Raw genomic sequence first — 24,657 nt, 5'->3', positions numbered from 1 at the left:
TCCAGTCATTCTGTTGTGTGTATATTCATTATAGATGCAAAGTATGTGTAAATCCAAATCATCACTTGAGAAATAATGTCATTTCCATTCTTTATTGAAGAATCTTTCTCTGAAATTAGTCTTTTCACATAAACTTTTTGGGTATGCCTAGTTTGTCACATTTTCTTGCAAAGGGACATTAGGGGTGGAGCCAGATACTTTGGGGAGTTGAGGGTGGGAGGAATTATTAGTGCTTTTTAAAAAGTTTTTGCTATTCTTTTTATAGAAACAAATTAACTGAGGTCAGTTAGGCTTTATTAACAATTACTTTATTTTTGTGGAGTGATGAGGATCATCACTTGCTTGAACTGTTAAAGACAACAGGACATATATGTAGTAGCTTCCTAGACTTGGAGAAGACATCTGAAAACATCAAGTTTGTGCATATCTCTGTCTGGTAAAACAATATGTGTGCATGTTAAACATTGAAAATAGTCCAAGAGCTGCCATTAATTTGAATTGATCTGAAATCATTATCTTGAACTGCCAGGGAGCTGAAAAATGAGTTATTTCTGCAACACTTATCTGAGATACTCCACATCTTTAGAGGAATGTACAAGAATGTCATTGCCATCACTGCTGCTAACTTCAGTGGTACATTAATCCATTGAATATGAAAGAAACAACTCAGAAATTAATTTAGTAATACACCCATATCCAGCTATGTTCATAAATACTTGTGTTCATGTGATGAACAACACACTAAGTCTCTCTGGAGTGTTACCCAGTGGAAAAATCTCCTTAGAACTTTAAATAAACTTACCTCAAGTTGTGTAAACCCATATAATGAGAAATGTCTAGAAAAAATTGGAAATGGGGCAGACCAAACACATTGTCAATTGTCTTGGTCTTGCCAAATATGTTCCTTCAGCTGCTCACAGCTTTTGTGACTCTTTTTAGTCTATTTTACTAGAGGCAATAAAATTATACTGGCATGTATTGCGTATCTCTTAGGTGGCTTCCTGCCCTTAAAATTCAATGATCCCTGCAGATTCCCAAGAGTCATTACCCCTATGTTCCTCATCAGAATGTTCCTAAAATAACATCACCTCTACTAAAGTGCCAAGTGAAAGTCAAGAAAAATAAATTAATTTTTGTACATTTGATTCATTGTTTGACATTTTGACACTGTTATATTGATCATTATGACTTACTGTTTTCCTTATCAATGTCTTCCTCAGTAGCTCTGAGAAGTTATAGAGAATTTAAACTGGGCAATAATTTTTAATGAATTGACCATAAGAATCCTTTTCAAACTTCACAGCATTCAAATTTTTCAAAGAAATAAGGGAACATTTATTTTCAAGCATTTAAGCATTTTCTGTTGAAAATAACCCATTTTCCAATTAATCCACTGAAAATTTTGAGTGTTTTGGTGAAAATGCAGATGTGGGTTTATTATTATTATTTTTAGTAGTAGTAGTAGCATGCATATGTATCTTTCTTTTTACTTTCCTGTTAATAGCTTTTAAAACTAGAGTTCTAAGTTGCAAAGGTAGGTAGTTGAGTTGCCTAAATGCCTCCACAGATGTAACAATAAATCTCAGTCAAACCAACATTTAAAATCTGTTTTCTGTTGCAGAATAATATTTTGTGAAGAACAACTGTAGATTATTCTGTTTTATCAGTAATTTTTAAATTCTTTCTTAAAAGACTTTGGGAAACTCAGTATTGTTGTTTTCTAAGATGGTGAGAGTATGCTTTGTTTAAACCTAGGAATGCTGTAGGAATCATATAATGGCTAAGGATAAATTGTTCTCTTCCAAGACTTGATATCAGCAGTATGATCTCCTTCAGCTCAGAAAAAAAGATTAATTCTACCCATTTCTGCCATACACTTGGTGAATATTGTAGCAAATAATCTACCTGGGATGGGAATGAAAAAAAAATGGTACTTCACTCCTTCCTAAGTATTATTTCACATTTCCTCTGTGAAAGAGACTACTTTCAGGAGCACTTTTAGGGTAATGAATATTATTGCCCTAGATCATCTCCTTGCAACACATAAACATCACCCCCAGAGATTTAGGCGAGATCTCTCTTTTCAGTATTTCCCACAAGCTATTTTCAGTGACTTTTGGTCTATATTATATTTTCCTAGATCCCATTATCATCTTTCTATCCCCACAGACTTCCTGCAGGGAAGTGAATCACCTGCAATAAGTGCAATTCCAATAAGTGGCTGGTTTGGTGCTGCAACAACCAGCCAACGCTTTGATGCCCAAAAGCGTTTTGCAGCAAAGTTTTATCTCCTCAGGATTTTGACAACCTTTGCAATTTTCAAGAAGTGGGATAAAACTATCTCATAAGTGCTTACAAAAGCTGGGGACACTTTTGTTAACTGAGCTGTCATTTTGGCATGGTTCCAAGTGCACGGCAGACTCACTGAAAAAATATTGCATCATAAAAGAGGCTGTGTAACAGAGTCTTAGCTTGGAATATACCTGAGAACATGAGGTCAACCTGTGCTTGTTATCTCATTAAGATTTAAAAAATCCAAACAACTAAAAACACCAACCTAGCAGAGGGTTAATTGAAAACTAAGAAGAATCTCCTTCAGGCAGTAATGTTTTTAAACCTTCCTTTATAAATTTTGCTTATCAAGGAGTGCCCTTCTGGTATATCAACTGAGCCAAGACTGAGTTCTCAAATACTATGATGGCTTCTGTTAATTAGATAGTTTATCTGTGATGAGTTGTTGACACTGAGATGATTTGTGTTAAATAATTTTAAAATATTCTGTGGGGCACTAACTTAGATGCATTGTTTGTTCATATTCCAGGCCCCGGCTTCAATCTTTTTTACAGTCCTCGACAGAAATGAAGTTGATGCTTCAGCAAACTTCTTTAAGTCAGAACAAGTAACATAGCAAAGATATTTTTGATTAACTGTAATTCTCTGCAATTTTTATTTCTTTTTGTACAATGAATACCATAGCATGCAAAGAGTGTTTTTGTAATATTTAAATACATGAAGTTTTGCCAGTTTATAATTTTTAAATATTTCTTTTTTAATTTTTTCCCTCTCATAAATCCATCTCCAGTCCCCCAGTTAGGGGTAAATGCAGGAAAGACTTGCAAAATATGGAACTTCTTTCTACTAAGGTGCTATAGTTTTCTAAATGCTCTATATTTTTGTAAGTTTTACTTTCACAGGAAAGATGGATAAGCTGAATTTTAATTGTAAAATACACTATTTATCACAAAAATCCATGCAGTGTACTTCAGTGATGCCCACTAAATATTACACTGTTCGAAATTTTAAAAAATAAAGCTGCATGTAGATGAACCAAAGGTACCTTGCTTACAGGTAGCAAGCTACTCTGGCACCATAATAATAGGAGAACATCCTTATTTGTTCTGGTTCTTCTACTCCATAAATTAGCTCTCATTTCCTATTTTGCTCCTCTATTCTTATAGAGAAGAACCTGCCCATTTTTCTCTATTCTCTCCTTCCTATTCCCCCTTTCAAGAAAAATTATACCCTTCTTTCTGACTGTTTTTATCCACTTTTCTCTTGTTTGCCTTCACTCTCTAGTCTATAAAGCCCCAAATGCTCCCTTTTCCTTCTCAACGCCCCATCCTTCCTGAGTGGGAGTGCTGCCCATGCCGCGATAACACCTCAGACTCTGTTGTGATCTCCATTCTGCATTTGCACATGGATACAGTCCCCTAATTGAGAGACTTTTTTTTTTTATTAAAAGCATTAGACATTTATATGTGGGAATAACACTTGCAGAGACATTCTCTAGGTTAAAAGTTAAAAGGGATGTCAATCATCATACTTCAGAACATAAACAGATTGCCAGCGTGGGTTGAAAAGGAATTTTCCCCACATAAAATCATAGAAGTTTGCAATAGAAAAGAACTAATAGGTCAGCTAATCTACCTACCTGCCAATTCAAGCTTTTTCCCCAACATGTATTTTGCTGCTCCTTTGGCCTCTCAAAAATCTCAAGCAATTGGACTGCTAATGTTTCTCCATAGAGAATATACAGTTGTTTAGTGCAACTAGTTTGCTATCCAGAAATTTTCAGGTAGACAGTCTAAACTTTCTCTTATTACCTTCATCCCACTAGTCTTCATGGCACTTCCATCTATCATATTAAATATCCTTTCTCTCCTGACTTATCTTTTACACTTTTCCATTATATATATATATTGGTGCCATGGCCTGTTTGATGGTTTCTACCTAATCTATAATATGCCATTAGCTAAACAAACAATTATTTTCAGTATGACTTCTGCTCAAAATTATACTCCTGTAACTACAATACACATGAGAAGAACCACCTACACCATGACTGGAGGAAAACTAGAGCTTCTGAATATAAAAACAAATACACATACATAGATTTGTCAACAAGCATACCGACACTACACGTGGTAATGCAAAATGAACATACAACTAATTGTAATTTCTTGCAAGACAGGTCTTTTAGCTATATGAACTATTTTGTGGTACTCTTTTCTGTCCTGGAATTATTTGTTCAGGAAGGGAGATAGTTTTCCAAGTAAGGCATCTGTCTCTTCAGCAGTTAAAAAACCATAAATGTTTAGGGATTGAGAACAATGGAGAATTGTCAATAAAATAAAAAATACAGAGAAAAGCTTTAGAGCTTGACAGGTTAAACAGGTAAAAGAGTGCTGTCCCTTCCTGAGGCACTTACAGATCATCCCAAAGACCACTAAAATTAGTCAAACCAGGATTCTCCAGCATGTTTTAAAATTCTCATATCCTATCTTATAAACGACATTAAGAAAAAAATTCACAGGTAACCCAAACAGACAGAGGAATACTTCACTTGGGCCTTAAGAGAGACACTTGCAGATATGATAGAGGACAGGGTGAGAAAGCACGACATTGCTGTTCAAATGTATCATGAGTTTTCTGTTACTTGTAGGATTAGTAACACACCAGAAGAATGAATAGGAGGGCATAATTCTTCTTGTATTCTGTGTTACTGTTACAGCATTTAGAAGTCAGAAAACCAACAGAAAGAATGTCAAATTTTGCCACAGCTTTCAACTACTATCTCCAGTTTTTGTTTTCCAGGATAAACAACTGTCCACTCTTTGAAATCATAATTTTTCTAGAGCTATGGCTTTTGCATGTCTAAGGCTTTACTATGGAGATATTTTGAAAGTGTTGAGACCAACTCTAAGCAGGTGCTATCAGATGAAAGTGGCTAGTGACCTTCACTTCACTGCCTAGCCTTCAAGATAATTTCAAACTTCATTGGCCTAAGGACATGGGAGATCTAGGCTGCTCACACAGCAAACACAGATCTCAGTGGTCCCCCTGTAAAAGAATGTTGAGAAATACAATACAGAACTTTCTGGTTTAGGTAAATTTCTTTTAAAATTCTAACAAGCAGGTAGATAATATACTTAAAATACAGGTGATGAAATGGTTACTATAAAGTATCTTAACTAGACATATTTCTGTAACTCTGTTTTTATATTTCTTTACATCCTTTGTAGATTAGTGTAAACACAATTAATTAATCATGAAAAGCAACTCCTACAGAGTAGAAGCAGGATTTTAGCTTCCAAAGCAACTTCCTTGCCAGACCTGAAAAATCTTATTCATCGTCAAGCAGTGTCACTCTTCTTAGCCAGCCTTTGATACCATGAGGTGCAGCAACCAAGAACTGCAGCAGTCTGCCTGTTTTTTGACATGGATACAGGATTGAAATATACTGGGCTATTTGCACCATCTGGTACATGCATTTCAGTTGAATGAAAGCAGATGAACTCCTGGGCACTTTGGTGATGAAACACCAGGAGAAAAAGAAACAAAACCCAAGAGATGTAAAAGTGTTACTGAGGAAAAGAAGCTGAATTGATCTAATTTCTGGACTACAGAAGGTCATCTTCTAGGTTTCCACACACGACATGGGACTACATATTTGACTCCTTGCATGTTTAGAGTGGGAGTGCGTTAGATTAAGCAGACTGTTCTAATGATCCTTTTTAGTTTTGAAATCTAGGGATCTATAAATATGTATATATCAATGTTGCTGTGACTATGATTTGCAGCTGTCAATCAGTTTGCTTTTTATGGCTGTAAAATTTCATTTCACTAGGGTTTTTTGTGTAGTCTTCTGAAAAGAATAAAAGTCTACTCCACATCTCCACATTTTAGACAGAAGAGTAATGCATGATTAACAGTATGCTGAGAGGTGTCACATTCACATTAACACTGATGTGTGAACCAGTGGTCAAATGGCAGATTACATGTCTGTCACAACACATCAGGGCAGTGTTCCAGTCTGCCAGCTTTACCCTGCCCAGCTTCTTCAAACAAAGAGTTCTTCTGAAAAATGTAGCACAAAAAAGAATGTTGAGCCTTTGGGGGAAAAAGAAGTCTGTCTCACGGTCAAGCTTTTTGAAGGCTTAGTAGCATCAAATGGCAGCAGGGGTTACTCACAGTCACATAACCTTGCAGGTTCATGGATCTCTATAGCACAAATGGTGCATATGTGGCCTTATCAAAGATTTTCTGCATGATAACTGTATTACTGAAAAAGTACTACGGCTGGCATATTTCAATTTCGAGAAAGGATGCCAATTCTATCAAGGCTAGAAAAACTCTGACCCAGTTCCAAGAGAAAAAGCAAGTTTTTTGGAATATCATTTGAAGCAAGAAGTTCCAGTTCATTGAAAATGTCATGAAAAGTGCCCTTCTCCTTTTGTCTTAAGGACAAAATTTTATTTTTTAAGTGGATAATTAACTAGCTGCTTGACTTCTTATATAGCAAAGAGTCATACCTGGAACTGAAGTAACTTTTAGAGGGTAATGATTCTGAAGCCAAAACATATAACAAAGAGGAACACATTTGTAATCTCTTAGGATGTTTACATATATTAAAAGCAAAGTTTTAGACAATGATTTTATTATTGTTTGCAAACCCAAAAATTCTATCTCAGGGTTTAAAAATGCTTTCCAGGGGGTTGTGAATATTGTGGTTACTTGGACAGTGCCTGACTTCTTACATACTTTGAGTCCCAAAAGACCTGCTGAATTTTCCTGGAAGATAAATTGCTGTTCCAGCAGTACTCTCACTGAAATAAAAGCATAAATTGGAAGATATAAAGGCTAACATACTTAAAATACTTAAATAACATAAAAGTTATGTTCTATTTTCAAAAACACCCAGGTTACATTCAGGTTACATGGATCTCTCTTTACAACATAAAAACTTGTCTGCTGAAGAATATTATCTAAATATTATACTGGCAAGTAGTTGGCACATGAGCCAGTATTTGGACTCAGCCCAAAATGAATAGTTTTGTATTGTCTTGGCTCATCTCTTATATGTTAATATATGTCTACTATATATAATGGACTTGACAATAAACTCTTACAACATTTTAAACATTGACTTTTAAAAATCACTCCTGATTTACACAAAAAACATGAACTGGAAGATAGAATCTAGGAAAAGATAGGCTACGGAAACAGACACACACACACACACATACATGTATGTGTATATGTATATATATAAATTGTGCATTCTTCCATAAATCATTGCATATTAATACACCAAATACACTAAATATGCAATTTCTTACATAAAAACAATTTGGATTTTTACACTGATTTTGTATGCATTTTTACACATTTCCAGACAAGCTATCACCAAATTTTGTCCTTTGTATGATCATACAGATTTTACTGAAATCCTCTTCTCTGCTTCCAATTTAAAACATTGAAAATACCTACATAGTTACAAAGATCTATGAATTTTTATAGTATATACACATTTCTTTTAGAACTAGTATATTACAGGGATAAGAGGGATTTTTTTCCTAATTTTTTTCTTTTTAACTCTCTGCTTTGTTAGTGAAATGAAGTTCAACAACATTCAGATGAGCCACAATTCAGTTTGTCAGTCTTGGCATCCTCTCACCATTTTTTTTCTTCCTCACACCATGAACCTGCTGCTACTCATAAGATTTAAAGTTTATTTCTGTACACATTTTGCTTCATTTCTGTATGAATGGCTTCTACGTCTTGAGGGATAGAAATGTTATTTTCTGTGGCTTGAATTTAGACTTCTCAAGAATAACATAGGTATGGCATCTTACAAGGAGGAAGAATACTAAGAGGGTGTGGATTCTACCTTTATCTCTCCTCTTTCAAATTCATTTACAGTCCCATAAACCATTATTCTTAAACAAAGGTCTCACTGTATGTTACAGAATTGTACATAAAAAGAAACTGGAGTTGTGCAGCACAGCATGGTGTTATAAATGATACAGCTATATAACATTTTATGTACAGAAAGTAGATAAAAACTGTGCACAACATAAATGATATTCAATGAACACATTAATTTTATTCTCTTATTCAAAGACAGAAAAACTTAATGAAATCTTTTTTAAGCTCTCATAAATGCACACTTGAGAAATGTAAAAGAATTGGTAGAAAATTGTCTAATATTACTCTAGTGGGGAAAAAAAAAGAGACCTGTATGAAAAAAATTCTCCACTTCACTGAAACAGGGTTTAAGGAAAAAAATGTAAATTGGCCCAAAATTAAGAAAATTGGAGCTGATACAATGGAGTTTCCTACCATGAAGAACTTTATTAACAATAGTTATGAAATAGTACTTACAAGTGCAATTTTGTAAGAATTAATTACTGGTCAGCTCTGTTTCCCTTAAGTTTCAAGATTAATGGGAAGAACAGTGCTCTTAAAATTGCAGTTAGGCATCTAAATAAAGCAATAATATTTTATTCTGTAACATTCACAAATCCTTACAGAACTGATGTCTGTAAGTGTCTAGAGCTGCTCAGCATCTACATTTTCTGCAAGTAATATTCCTGTAATGTCATTAGATACATGCTGAACAACCCATACTTTCAAAACACCATGAAAAGTATCAACTAACACTATAAGCCCAGTGTAATTCACAGATTAATTTCACAGCCCTGTGTCTGGGTCCTGAAAGTATTGCCTACACTTAGCTGTCAATTAGAGACTGAAGCGACTTAAATTATCCTTGTTAGAAGTTTGTTTTTGCTTCCGTAGTTAATTTCAAAAATTAGTTACACACATGTTATTATTATAATATAATGAGTCATCTGTTAATTATTTTTGACATCTATGATAATAAAAATATACAAATGTTCCAGTTATTAATAGAATTGGCCTATCTTTATGCAACTCAAATTGCCATGATTGTTGGACAAATTGGCACCAACTCATTCTTTCATCTTTAAAACAGTGCATTACTTTTTCTATCTAAATTCTGTGAAGACGTACAACCTATAAGTCTGTCTTTGCATAACCGCAGATAACCAGGGTTTAACTCACTTTACTTTAAAGTCTTACACCAAAATGCATGACTACACTCACTATCAAAAATAATCTTCGACCGACCACATGCTGTGTAAGGGTACCAGTGAAATACTTCATAAACAGACAGAATGCAAACATGCACAAACACACTAACCACTAATGCCATAAACAACTTCAAGCACAGTACAAACAAAATGCATGCCAAGAAACCTGCTTGAAAATGTGTATTATAGAAAAATACACTTTCAATTTCTGAATGTTATTTGACTACTTACTACACAAAACCAAAATTATGCAGTCCATGATGGCCCTTGAATTAAACTTCTGCCACGTTCCAGAGACTGTTTATTATTCATTGTTCCTGGATGGATATATGTTATGCATAATATTAAGAGTACCTCTTCTTTTTCTCCAAGCATATAATGTAATAAAAATAGGGAATATATACATGCTATAAGCATATCACATTTAAAAAACTCCAGTAATTATTGGGGCAGAATTTGGGTACTCAGCAAATATAACAATCTAAATCACGAAACTAATTTGCACCTGATAAAAATCCACATACTTCACCACCACTTTGAATCTGTAGGTACATTCACTTCTATAGAGAATTTAAATATAATAGTTTCTTCTTTACTGGACTGATTACAGTGCAATCATGTCAAAACCACTTAAAGCCTCACAATGGCATCACAAAGTACCCAACATGGCAAGGGGCTGCCATGTGAAACCCTAAGCCCACACTTGGCAGGCAGACTGGATGCAGACAAATCTGAATTGGATTCACGTTAGTGAAAAAAAGAGAAAATTGCTATTAAATAGGAAATATGGAGAAAAAAGTCAGAGCCCAGAACCCATCCCCCAGGACTTGGGTATCAGTTCAGTCTGTGTGCTGAAATTTACTCTGAGGTTTCTCCCCTCCTATCTGTTCTGGGAGAGATTGTGAGTTAGGACCAATTTTACACCCAGTTTAAGACAGAAGCAACAAATAAAAATTACTCCCAGATTCTTCCTACATATTTTTACTACTGATATGAAAGACAGCAACAGTGTTGTGACAGGCTGTGCTGCATGTTTACTGAATGGCCAAACATGCAATGACCTACTCTAGTCTTTTCCTTGCTGCATCTCTGATTTTTATTCTTTTCCTTCTCACACAGGTGTTTATGTTCAAAAAGCCTGCATGAATATTGTGATCTCCAGTCCTTTGAAAAATTCTCTTATGTTGACCAAAAGTTTACAGGAAAGACTGTGGCAGAAGAGGGAAGACAAAAAGATGGTTTAGTTTGCTAAGGCTAAACCCACACTTAAAATGTCTAGCCAAGCACAGAACATCAAGGGTAGAGTTCACTGAGAATCAGAAGAGAATGAGCTGATTAGTAAGACGTGCTGAAAGGACAGGGTGAGTTCAGGCACAACACAAACCTGAGCACTGGTTTGCAGCGCTAATCAATGGTTACAAAAAAATACTGGGGTAAATCTTTCAGGGCATGTCTAAGCTGCCACTCCCATGCAGATAGGTTTAAGAACCACAAAGAAAAAATATAAATGGTCTCAAGTGAGCTGGAATTAGAAAATTACTAAATTAAACTGAAGAAGTTTTGCTGATGACTAAAAAGATCACAGTGTGGGCACTGATTTATCTGTTCTGATGATTCATACTGAAGCAATTTCACTAGTTGTCCATCCAGGCAGAAGAAGTCACTGTTCCTATGAAAGAAAGAGGATGTTCACTCCCCAGATGATGCTGTTTATAACTCAGCATAATAAAATAAATGCAATTAGTGGTCTTGCAAAGTAACACAGAATTTCACACCCCAGACTGGCTGAAAGGTGATACCTCATCTCTTCATACATACTGTCCAGCAAGAGGAATTATCCTCAGGACAAGTATCATTTAAATTCAATAAATACCATCAATCTTCATTACCAAATCACACTGATTAAACTAATCAAATTTTAAATTCATTTAAATGGGCATAACTTTTGCACAGCAGCTCAGACCTCAGTGCTCAAAAAAGAGACACTTGTTAATTAATTTACTGTTCTTTATTATTAAGACTTGTTTAATTTGAAACTCAATAAACACTAAATGAAGACCTTCTCTGAATTTTCATTAAAAATTCATTTCATGCCAGAAACATGTTTCTGAATACTCATCAGGATTAGGAAATGCATCAAGTGAAGGTGGTAATCCTTCTATATTCTTGATATTTTAGAATTTAGGGAAAACTACACACCCACAAAAAAAATTAATCAGGTGGGCATGTAAAAAAGTAGAAATTCCTAAGGTTTTTTCCAGAACTTTCCCTAAAATCAAAATTAAGAAACAAGATAGTAGTTATTTATCTTTTCTTTACCCTTCAGAACTTGCCTATACACAGCTTTAAATGTTCTCTATAATCTGTGCACCCATATCGTCCATGGCTTGTTTATCTGGTGACTGTCTGCCTCTGAAAAATACTGATTAAGATAATTCAGTCTGCCTGCCCATGCTCAGCACAAGCAAGGATTTTTCAGTTTTTCACTCTGACTGAAGATCAGCTTGGGACAATCAACAGCACTGCATTTCTTCAAAGAGAAATCTGATAATTTGCTACCTAGTACAAAGTGAAACACTATACTCTTGCAAGTTTAAGAAGGACTTTATCCTCTTGGTAGTACAATTCTGCCACATGATTTTTGTGGGTTTTTTTCTTCCTCAGACATAAGGAAGTTGCTAGAGATGTGGTTATTACCTTATTTGGTTTTCTTAAGTAGTTAGTCACTTGTCTAAATTCTTACGTAGCAACAATCCTTTCTTGTTGCAGTGAAATAACTTTGGTTTAAATTAAAATAAAATTTAAAAAAAGTTAAAGCTCTGGCTATGGCATGGGTGAGTATTATTTGCCTGAAACAACACTTGATTTGGAAAGTTTTGGCTGTGGTGGTGCAAATCCCTTGACACAACTTCAGGCTTTACGTCAGAAGGGAATATTCAAGTCTCTTTCTGATAACTGAGCATGACTCAATGATTAAAGATGTCAGGTGACCTAACATCTCTCAAGGCTGGTTATGGAAAAGTAATGGCCAGAAGTCTTTAAACCCATATACCTGTCTGTGTGTTTATTAATGTCATCAGTAGTGGCAAATGTAGTATAAAGTTTAAAAAAAATAATGCTCTATTTTTTTAAACTGGATTTATAAAGTCCAAATGTTTACTTAGAAATTAAACATTTTGGTACTGGGGCCTCTAGGATATGTTGGCAGTGGAAAAACTAACCTACACCAGATGGCAGAGGTTAAAGAAATACTATAAAATATGGCTTCTATTCATACGGTTCTCAGACAAACAGAACCCCAAGCAGAAAAAAACCTGTGAAAGTGGAAAACCTTTTCATTTGCTTACATTTCTCTTTGCTACTCAGCAAACCTGAGAGGTATTGTATCATCACGTATCAAGGAAGTAATATGCCAGATTGTTGTAACAGGTGGAATATGTTTGTTTGTAACACGTTGAATCTGAAATAAAGAAAGGACCAAAGTTACTAAAGGTTTTTACAAAAACATTTACAACATACAAGTACCTCAGTTTTATACCTTCAAAGCTTACTGCCTAAGTCACAATTTGAGACAATAGCTGCATTTTGGCACACAAAATATAAAAATTATACTATCAAATTTTCATAGATTCAGTTATTTTGGCTAGATGAACATATAAGCAAAGGAGATAATTCTGCACTAGCATTTTTAATTAAACATTTCACAAGAGATAGCATTTTTTATTTATATTTTATTCTATTTTACCTAAACTACATAATCTCTAAATTTCATCTATTTTTTTTGTTTCTAAAGCTTCTTAAAAATCACAACTGTTTTGTAATTTCAATATATTTACATATCATTTCATTAATCTAGCATGTGTATAAAATAAATGCACTCTTATAATAGAAATACTTCTTGTACAATTTTTGTCAGTTCAAAAAATCCACTGTGAACCCAAATCTGTAAAGCAAAATGTGTGATATAACCCATTTTCTTATTACATATGTAGTCATATGATGTTTTAAAAAAAAGAGAGAAAAAAAAATGATGTGAACTTGGGCACAATGGACCATGCTGTCAAAAATATTCAGTTGTCAAAAATGCAGATGGCATAAAAACACAGAAACAGATCAGTTATTGGAGGGGGGGCCAGTTTAATAGAAACTATTGCATTGATTTTTAAAATTGATCATGTGCCTAAATATGTGGGTATCCAGTAAGGTCTTCAAGGATACCTAAATGTTCTTTAAAAAAACAACATTAATGTGAATAGTTAGGTAATTAATACTTTGAGAGACAAGGTCCAATGTCCAAGGTAGAAATAAATGTTCTCCCATACAAACAGTGGTCAAAAAAGAAAAGAGCAAGATGTCTGAGGAGGGAAAAGCTCCCTGATCACTTGTCCTTTTCCCTTTAAAATAAGAAAAAAATAAGAAAAAAATGAAAATAGAGCAGAAGCAAATTGAAAGCTCTGCACAATGAAAACAACTACTGAGCAGTTCTTGGGAACATTCAGTAAAGATTTCATTTGCAGTGTCTGAACTACAAGCCATTACTAATGAAACAGCACTACTAAGGGCATTCAAAAGCATGATTAAGGTCTGTAACAAGCTACCTGGCCAATCTCAAAGAGTTCAGCTGGAGGCAGGCTCTGCCTTCTCTTCCTGACCCACTCCCCTGAGAAAGACAGAAATCTTGAAATACAGAACATACTCACAACTACCGTGACTGCTCCCTCCTTCTGCCCACCCTATTTTTGCCCCTTTTGCCTGTAAGACTAGTGGCATTTTGGTGTGAATACAAAGCCTCCTTGCGATGGATATAGAGTCAAGTGTTCATAATAAACTCATCTCTTATTGCTAGGCAACACTGAGCAATGTGAATTTGTCACTTCTGTTTGGTGCAACTTTCAATTTCACCTCCAACTGTAACAATATAGCCTGCTATATTTTAGATGCCACTGTGGTTGGATGCCATCCCAGGAAAGATGTGAACTACTACTGACAGGGAGTGAATGACTGGCAATGGGCATAAGCAGTTTTTTGATTCTTAAGCCTTGACATATAATTAATTGCTAGATTTATTCTTCTAAGAAACTCATACTTTGTGATTCTTATTTACTGGCTGCCTTTTAGAAAAGGCAAATGGAACAAACAAATTTCCAGTGAGGGAAAGTTTTGTTTGCCTGTTTAGCTTTTTTTCATTGGTATTTGTTCTGTTCATATTTTTCTACTTCGACTGTCTTTTTGAGGAGTGGCTATAAGCAAAATTCAAATCTTAAGCACCCTCAATCAAGAAAGTATCATTATTTCCAAGGCACATCCAATTATGTGTTTGAATCAATAAATTTCTTACTGCTGAATACCCCTTGCATCTAACACCACCCAATCTCAAGGCTCAAATTATTGCGAAATGAATATTATAGTCACAGTCTTCTCAATCTGAAACCAAACTCCCCATCCAATATAAAATAAGATTAATTCTATTTCATGGTATATAGGCTTCTTTTATTTTTACTACGGGACTGATAATTTTGTTTTTAAAACCTTGGTGTGATTGTCTGATCTGGCTATGAGGTCTCAGCTCTTTGATCTTTAAAGAATTAGGTCTGTTTAAAGGGCAAAAAAGGGAAAACTGAACACAGATATTGCTTCACCACCTTTGTCTAAGAGATAACTTGAAAAAAAAGACAAATTTATACTTCAAAGAAAATACATGTCTTCTAAAAATCATCAACAGTCATTTCTCTAAATGTTTTGAAATACTTCACAACTACATTAACTACAGAAATATGCCAAACAACTGAGAATCTTGGTAATATTTTAGTCTATGCATATTTTCACTGACTCACTAAAAACAAAAGGAGTTTCTGTAACTGTATGAATGAACCATGGCATGTGCATGTTCTTTTAAGAAAGGCCAAGGGTGCAGTTCTATTTTCTTAGCTCTGCTTTCATATTTATGTGTCTCATTTCCAGCTCATTGCTGATGCCTTAGTTGCACTATCCATCAACACTTTTATCCTCCTTGTTCCTCAAAAAGAACATAAAATCCTTTTTTATGTCGTGGTAATATTATTGCAAATAAAAGCAAATACCAAAATCTTTATTAGTCTGCCAAAATAATAAACTATTTAATAAAAGCATGCTGTAAAAATAAGGTCATTTGCATCACTCAAGTTTCTTGCAGAAAATACAGAGAATTATTGGTCAAAAAGTACAAACTGACAGCAATTATTTCTGCTGTTGATCTAATGCTTCCTGGAAATGGGTTAAAAAATGCACTGAGGTTTCACAAGTTTTCTATCTTTAAATGTTTGCTTTTAATGCTGTAGTATGCATAAGAGCCTGGGAGAATCAAATTTTTCAAAGCTGTTTTTTACCAATTGTATCCATAATGGAAGGAGGAGAGACTGGATATACCCTACTAGAAATCTTCAATGCAAAGCTTATAGTAACCTTCTGCCTCCCATACTGCCACAAGATTTATGATTCAAATATTTACCATTTTTATACTCCTTATTAATTGTGTTTGGTTAGGATTTGTGTCAGCTTTAGCTGTATGGTTTTCTTTCACCTTTTCCTTTTGCTATTTTTACAGAAGATACACCAATGAAAAGCTTCTATTTAAGAAGTTTGTTAAATGTTAAAAGCTCCTCATAATGTTAAAATAATATATCTAATGTCTGATCCTTTTTTCCTGTACTACAAACCTCACCATTATTTTATCACTGCAGTTCTCTCCCCATCTGGCAGTTTTGCAAATATGTTATTTGAATGAGCATAGAAAAATCAGTTGCCGTGGTGAGATTTAAATACTGCTTCTGATGTCCCTGTCTACTTTCCCAGAAGAACCTGCATATAAACTTTGAAAATAAGCTGATCTTATAAATTTATATAACTACAAATTATCTCATTCATTACACAAAAAGTATTTCCCTTAATTGCCATAATCTAAATGATAAGAATGATTTTTAGAGCAACAGAGTTAAAAGGTTTACGAAAAGACTCTTTTAAAAATACTTACTACAATTATGTTTTGTATTTTACACAGTTGTAAACTCCCATAATTCTCAAAATACTCTGCAAGGTATAGCTATGTCACTTTATATTGAGAGAAACTGAAACACAGAGCAACTGAAGTAGGAGGAATGATCAAGCAATGATCAACAAGTTATTGACCAGAGAATAAAATTACAAGATTCAGATCACTGGTGCTGTCTCAGTATTTTTGGGCTCTATTGCCTCATCTTCTTAAGTGCAATAGAGATGCTCCACTTCTTGAGAGGAAGAGACCTGTATAGAGATGAAATGTTTTAAAAATACATTATATATATTGAAGTAAGTACTTCATGGAGCCCTGTTAGTATATTCAATCATGCTTTAAACCATAAAGCAGCCAGGAGTTATTCTCCTTGCTTCACAGACTGCACACTGCTGAAAGATGAATTAATTCTTCTATGAAATAATGTTTAGAATGTCACATGATACATGCGGGGTAGATAAAAGAATGCATGTTAGGAACAGCACTTTTAATTTTTTTTTAATTCTGAAGGTGTGGAAATTTAGTATTCACATCTATTTGCATGTTCAGTCAAGGTTAGTTCTTGTCTTGCAAACACCTCAGCCAGATTATACACTAGTTAACTCACATGTAGCTAAATCAGTAATTTTCAAAGTTTACTTGTTTGGATATTGCACACAGTAACAGCAGTTGCTGAACTAACAGCTCTCAGATATACGCAGGACTGTGTACTTCAGGAGGAAGTCTTCAAGTCTTATGATAACCATACAACTGAACAACAGAATATGTACAAGAGCTTCAGTAAGCAGTGTTATAGTTTAAATTAAAAGCATTTGCATTGTATGTGCTTGGTATTTATTGGGCTTGCTATGCTATGTATACATCATTAAGACAGATGGGATTTTAAAGACTTAGATAATTGTATGAATGTTAATTAGAGCTTTGTCTATTCAGGCTAAGAAATGAAATAAAGATATCACCAAATCGCATCTTTCAGAACACTATATCTTGTATTACCTTAAAACTAAGCAGATATGCAAGGGTCTTTTACAGATTATTTCTGAGCTGTGCTCTATATATAAGAGAATTAAGTAAATTGTCAGCAGTGAAACAATCCAGTGTAAGATTTCCACAGACAAAAAATTTGTGACTTGAAAAAACTATAGATCATTAAAATTCCCTTCAAATTTCTTTTTAAAAACCCACAACCCCACCAACCAAAAAACCCAAACCCAAATAAATAGGCAGTGGTGCCTAGCAGATTGAAATTAATGTTCACACAGCAAAAACAGGGAGAGTCCTCTGGGGCAGTGGCATAGTTGACTATGGACAGAGAATCTGTGAAGTGAACCAATAGTTCACAAAACTGCCTTTCAACCTTTGCAGATGAATGGTAAACTTTTGCTCTTCTCAGCTCATATTCCTGAAGTAATGATTTTTTTAAACATTACTGCTGAAATACAATGACTGCAAAACTGTTTGGTTTTGAAAATCATAATGTTTGTATGAAGACCAGAGAGCAGGTATCCTGGTTTTTATCATTGTGCAATTTTTTCAGGCATTATAGCACCAATGGGAAAACCACAAGACATATTTTGTTCAAAATTAGTTCTTATCAATATAGTAATCAGAAGTACCTTTCAGACTCTTGAAAGGTATTTCTTTACTTCAAAGCTTAAACAACATCAAAGAAAGCATACAGACAAAGCAGTGTTGGAAAGGAAGTAACATGCCCTTATTTTTAGCACTTGCCCACTTGTCACTCTTAAACTCTCATCTGCCTTTCAAATGTAGTGTAATCTAATTTTTATGCATACTGTATGCTCATACAGACAATTTCCTCATTGCACAGTGTTTTGAGTTTGGTAAAGGTTTCTGTACTTTTCCTTAACCTGTTTCAGAAATAGCACTGTCACCATTTGTCTCAGTAGTTTACAGGATGATGAAAATTGACATTTTTCTATATAGAAGTGAAAAGAATATTACTTTTTTCAAAGACTAGATCCCCTCTTCCCCTCCAGTTATATGTGAATTTGGTCACTTCAGGGCTTACTGTGTAGGATGATTTTAAGCAATGGTCCCTGTGGTTGCAGGCTCTATCACCTAATAATTGACCATGACAGGAATTATATGTCCGAAGCCAAGGGGTAGAGTGAATAGCATATGTCAGGGTCAATTATAAGGTGGAAGTCCCTGTGACAAAAAAGACTGCACTGATTAGAGCATGATGTTGACATGGGAGCTGAAGCTTCAATGTTATTTCAAAGGGCACTGTCACAGCCACCCTTCCTTCAGGACTCAAAATCAGAGGCAGATTATGTCAAGTGGTTTATACTACACATGATGTCATACAGTTCAATGGGACATTGAAAAGTAAAACTGATTTGCTGCTTCTTTTCAGCAATGAAATGCTTTCTCTGTATCACTCAAAATTAAGCTCACTACTTTGCTAATTAGGTCAAAACAGCTCCATACTTACTAGATTAATTCTCTCTTGAAAAATTTAACTGTGAGATGAAGAGTATTAAATATGACACATTAAAATCTGCTTTGATTGTTAAAGTTATTAATGTTATTTTTACTGACAAAATTGAACAAATAGGAAGAATGGAATGAAAAGAAAATAGTCCTTTTTATTACTTAAAACTCTGTTATAAATATTTTATGGTACAGAAAGATTTTTGCAATGAAACAAATGGGCCAAAAAACTTTCTGTTTGCTTATTCCCCTGATACTTCACCAGCTTTAACCTACTCAAATGTTTTAATCAATCATAAACTGCAGAACCACTTAGTAAGTGAGGACTGATCCCAAATCATATACCACTACAATAAGAGATTATAGTTCCTTTTTAGATTTTCATTGCAACAGTTCAATTTTCTGACTCTTTTCATTGAAAGCTCTTTCTCTAAATTTCTGTGTCTCTGTAAAAATATCTCAGCCATTTCTGCCTACAAGATCCCAGTGGTTTACCTTATGATGATGAAGAAGATACAGTAGCTTAACCTCATTAAAAGAGATAGCTAATTTCTCTCTGTTCTTATGGATCATTATCAATGACCACATTTTTTTTTCTGGGTGTTTTGCAGCCAATAGACGGCTAACTCCCAATAAACTAAAGCCTATCATTTTAGATTCAAATTTTTTGGATGATGAACACATTTTAAAGATTATTGAGCCCAGTCTCTTTCTTCCTCTCTAGAATGGTTAATAGTCTCTAACATGCAGAAATGCTCCAAAATTTCTGTCTTCAATCTTCATCGTCAGTTAATACAGCTTCACAGGAAACATCTCAGATAACAGGGACTTGGTTTTGAATCTTGTACATGTACTTCTTTGCAATAAACTCATCTCTGATTTACATTTTGTCAATGTATTATTAGATTAGCTTGCAAATTTGTTTTGCATTTAAAATCTCCACAAAAAATCCTCATTTCTAAAACTACAATCTTTTTAATAAGGGAGAAAAAGTGGGGAGACTATAAAAGTGCTTTAAATATAACATCCCCACTTAAATTTTTAATTGCAATGAAAATAGATATATGTAGAAGAGCAACTCCTTTATTACTACAGGCTTTCTGGTGACCTGGAGGTGGTCAGACATTTGTTTTTTGTCTTGAAAGTACTTAAAGACTTCAGATGGAGAAAAATACATTTAAATACCATGGATTATGCTTAACAGAAAATGGTAAATTAATGATTTTGCAAGTCACACTCAACAGTTTCTCTTGGTGGTAATTAATATTAGTGCTTTTACTAATATAGAGAATTAAGATTTCGAACACTGAAAACTCATCTAGTCAAGTGGAAAAACTGTTTATTTGTCACTGAGTATTACTTTAGCTTGCACTAGTGCCTGATGGAAACACTGGTCATTTTGACAGAGGCATAATCTTATAAGGTTAATGTTATATCTTTGACTCTCTGAAGAATGGTAGATTGGTTAATGAAGTTCATCAAATGCTTCGAAAAACTGACATCATATAAGGGCAATTACCTACTAGTCAAGAACGTATATAATGCTACCTTAGGCTAAATTCTCTTTGTCATAGTAGTCAATGAATACCAGTCTGAGAGTTCTAAAAAGTTCTATACAAAGGACAAAATAAAGTTGCTGAATTTCATAGTTCTGCAGAAAGAATTCAAATCACCTATGAAAATGACAAGCCCTGCCTGACCAGAACTAAGAATTACAAGATTAGCTGTGTTTAGTAGTGTTTATATGGAGCATTTAAGAGCAAGGAAACCATAGGCCAAATAAGACAATCTTCACATACAGCACTGATCCCCAGGGCCATGTCTGTGTGAATGGCTGGAGATCAACTTTAAGTCAATGTATGCCTATTTTGGTCTAAAAAGAGACAATCAGTGTGACAAGGTGCCCAAGCTAATCTTAACAGGTTGTTTTATCTAGGGCATCATGAACTGTTAGTGTGGTTATGCGGCATTCAGAGCAATACTCTACATCTGTCAAGCTGCAGAAACGTAGACAGTAGGACCTGGAGTCCTTGTACAGCTGAATGGAGAGAGAGATGCCGTCTGAGAAATTTCTTTTTTCAGATTTTAGTAGTATGTCAATGCATCTCATGCTGACAAACCAGATTTTTTTTCTCAAAATATAATTCTAGTATAATCTTGCGGAGAAATTGAAAATATCCTGCTTACTGTGAAGTAAGTGAAAATTCAGGGAAGCTGTTGATGACAGGCAGCTAAAGGAACTCTGCAGCCAGTTTCTTAGTTAAAAGTCCAACCGAAATATTCTCCTGTGAAATCTCAAACCGTTTTTCTGTATTACATAGAGAACTTTGGGTACTAAGAGCAGCAAAAAATTCTGCCACATGTCAAATGAAGAAAACACCTCTGACTGTAGGAGAGTCAGGGCAGGACACCCTAATAAAGGCCAATAGTGGCACACTGCCAGCAGCACCCGTGAAAACTCTAACATTCCCGTTCTGGACCTGGTAAGCAAAGCAGAGACGATTTTCAAAACCTTTGTTTCAACATAGAAATATTCTTCTAACGTTATATCTGCTTTACATATGCAGTATTCTGTTACTTACTGGTGATTATAATAGGAAATCTTTTAATTAAGAACTTCATTAGTTCACCTTTAACTGCCAATCACCAGATAATTGGCCCTTTGCTAAGAAGCACTGCAGCTCAGGTATGCTAAAATGACTGTTTCTCAGAATAACTTACTGAAAGTAAGTTATTTTTGGAACTCATTTATAAGAGAACTTAATTAACTATTCCAGATCATTAGGGATACTGCATTGCTTTTTTTCAATCCTCTGACAGGTTCCTCCAGTTATACTAATTCATTATCATTATTTTCAACTTTCTAGGCAGAAAAGGGTGAAAAAGAAACACTGAGCCATTGCAGGCCTTCTGCACAAACTAGCCAGTACTACCACAAGATGAAAGGCAGCTTTGGTGGACTTTATTGTTTGAGCTGCTTGAGGCAGTACAGCAGAATGTCTTGGGGCAAGCAGTTTGAGAGATGGTGCACTGTCTTTTGTCCACTGTCATATGGCAGAACTTTTTAAGAGCAGTGACACTACACAAGAGCTATTCCATTAGGAAAATGAAAGCAAACAAATTTTCTCATAGAATATATTCCACATAATTTGAAAACAGCATCCTTTTGGGTAAAATGCAGATTTGTTTTCAAACCCCACTTTATTAATTCAGTTCTGATATATTTCTCGAATTCTGGGACCCAAATGTCCCTTTTTTATTTGTGAAAATAACTACTGATGTCTTCATCAAGTAGCAGCAAAAATTCCAGTTGCACTAGTAAATTAAGCAGACCTTGGTTCTACAGTATTGTATTTAACTTCTACTTCAAACAAGTCTGTGGAAAAGTGCTTTTTCTGGAAGCTGTAGAACTGAATGCAATAGAACCATTCCCCCAATGCCCAGCTACATTGTATCAAAAATAGATTAATAATAACAGATTCTTTTGAAAATGCAGGACTTGAGAATTACTCTTTGCAGATCTTATAATAATGCTTAGAAAAGATCTTTACAAGTAATTGAGTGTTTGTTCTAAAGTTGTCTGATTACAGCTACAGATTATATGACCTCTCCATTTTATAAAGCAGTAGATTAATTTATGCACATGATTTTTACTTTCCACGTATCATTGCTAAGTATCGGAAATAAGCATATTCTAAGGGTTCACAACTAGTAGCCGAATTATTCTTTTTTGTGATAACAAATAAGTAAATATGCATCATTCAAACCCAGAAAATATAGAGGTGATGTATAAAAAAATTACTGTCCTCTCTTTATTTTCTGGGCAATAAATCAAGTAACTTTGTTCTGCCTTTTTTTACAGTTCCTCAGAGGTCTGGTTATTTTCTACTAGTTCATGTACTACACAATACTGTTTCATTCATTTTAGTAACCTGCTAAAAATCTCTCTTTTAGTTCAGAACAGGTCTCCATTACTTTTATGAGCTAAAAAGAGAAGACCCAAGCCTTAAAAAAATTACTGTGCTTTCATCAGAATTTCACATCTAAGACACCCTATTTTAGATCACCTAGGATGCTTTGAAGAGCAGAGAAAGCTTTCAAAGATTTACACATTATGTCATCATCAATAAACTAGTAGGAAAGTCAAATACCCTGTAAGCAATTGCAAGGCAAGTCAAACATTCAGTTTCATAATGCCAGCCTGTGGTGGTCAAAGCATGAACTGAAGATTTATTTTTTTCAAATGTAAGTTTTTTGCAATTATTCCAGCGCAGAAAAATCTATTTTGTGTTTACTACCTCTTCACAACTACTTAGCAAATAAGTTTTATATCAATTGTCATTTGTTAACTTTTCAAAAGTGTATTTAGGAAGGCATCATCACTTTCATATCTGCCCATAATTATTCATTCCTATTTTATAGTGATTTACTGTATAAATCATGTGCTAACTAAAATCATCTTAAAAAAAAGTGGTTTTTCAAGCTGTTTCATGAGCTGTACATAGAAAAACAAACTTATATACTTGTTTCACTATGCATTTATTTTGGAATTGTTATGTATCACTGTAACAAAGTGAGTTTTTTTAGAATGCTTTCTTCCATCTTATCTCTTCCTGGGAACTTCATACTCAGCAGCCTATGTGCAAGGAACTAATGTAAAGACTGAGTAGTACAGATTGTTATATAGCATTGTATAGTATCACATTACAGGGGACTGGTAAGTTAGCACTCACAGTGCATAAAGCATTTATCCCAGCCTGGAGGGACAAAGCTTTTTGTGGTATCTGCAGTGTTTGCTGCAACTAAATTCAGCAGGAACCATGAATGGGCATTCCTGGTCACTGCGGGGAGCGGGGCACCCCGAGGCACTGTGCTGGTCCCGCTGAGCTGCACACCGCGCTCCAGCCAGGCTGGGCAACCAAGCGTGCACCAGTGGCTTCGGACCCATTTCAGCCTCACCGGCCCCAGAACGAAAGCCCCGAAAGTAGCGGGCCTTTAGACTGCTGCTTGAAGCCCTGCCACAATACCAACAGCAATGCCATTATCTGCTGATACAGTACCCCTGAAGTTTGTCTAGCAATAGTTTCTCCGAGAGAACTAACCCACGTGTTTCTCCTGTGACGCGAAGAAATCAACTTGTGTGTCAGGTGTCAAAAAGTCACTGGGTAAGCTTGTGACTTAGCTTGCAAACCTACAGGGGTGTCTGTCATGTGCTTCGTGGTGGGATTGGTCAAAAATTGGCCCAAAACAGGGATCAGATGAGGAGATACGATTTTCGGTCAGCAGCAGCTGAAGCCGAGTATGCAGATGGACATCTTGTGCTCGCCTGCGAGCGGAGAGCAGCGAGGCAGCCTGGTCAGCTTTGCTGTTCCAACCTCCCCGCTGCCGCAATCTCTGGTCCGCAATCACTGGCGACTTGTAAAGCCGCGCAGCACCTCCTACCCACCCTGCTGGCCTCCCTGCCCCGGCCTCGGCGGAGGTGCAACTATGCCCTACAGTCGCTGCGCCGGGCACCCCAAGGGGAGGGGTGGCCTCCCTCGGCCCTGCTCCCCAGGCAGCAGTCACTTGGAGCAGGTCCGTGGTTCTTCGCTGAAGGACAGAAGGCAATAGGCAGTCACAGGGAAGCGGCAGGCGGCCGGTGCCCTCAAACGGGCGGCCCGGGCCTGCCAGCGCGGCCGCCCTGCCCTCCATAGGCGCCCAGCGCTCTGCCTCCGCGTCCGCGCCCTCCTCCCGCCCGCCCCCGGGCCGCGCCGGGGCCGCGCCGCCCCGGCCGCCGCG

The 24,657-nt window shown here is 35.6% G+C and overlaps 1 protein-coding gene across 1 annotated transcript; it reads right to left on the bottom strand.

The window, feature by feature from the left end:
* On the bottom strand, nt 1–24,570 carry LOC135302313 (uncharacterized). The gene is made up of 4 exons (XM_064422683.1): nt 24,075–24,570; nt 13,994–14,055; nt 12,743–12,855; nt 1–7,106 (listed from the first exon to the last, which is right to left on the bottom strand). Exons 1-3 carry the CDS (start codon nt 24,568–24,570, stop codon nt 12,754–12,756), a joined length of 660 nt encoding a protein of 219 aa, XP_064278753.1. The 3' UTR covers nt 1–7,106; nt 12,743–12,753.
* Between the last annotated feature and the right edge of the window lie 87 nt (nt 24,571–24,657).

The sequence above is a fragment of the Passer domesticus genome, chromosome 6 (genome assembly GCF_036417665.1).
Source record: "Passer domesticus isolate bPasDom1 chromosome 6, bPasDom1.hap1, whole genome shotgun sequence".
Lineage (NCBI taxonomy): Eukaryota > Metazoa > Chordata > Aves > Passeriformes > Passeridae > Passer > Passer domesticus.
This window is presented reverse-complemented; position numbering and strand designations above follow the sequence as displayed.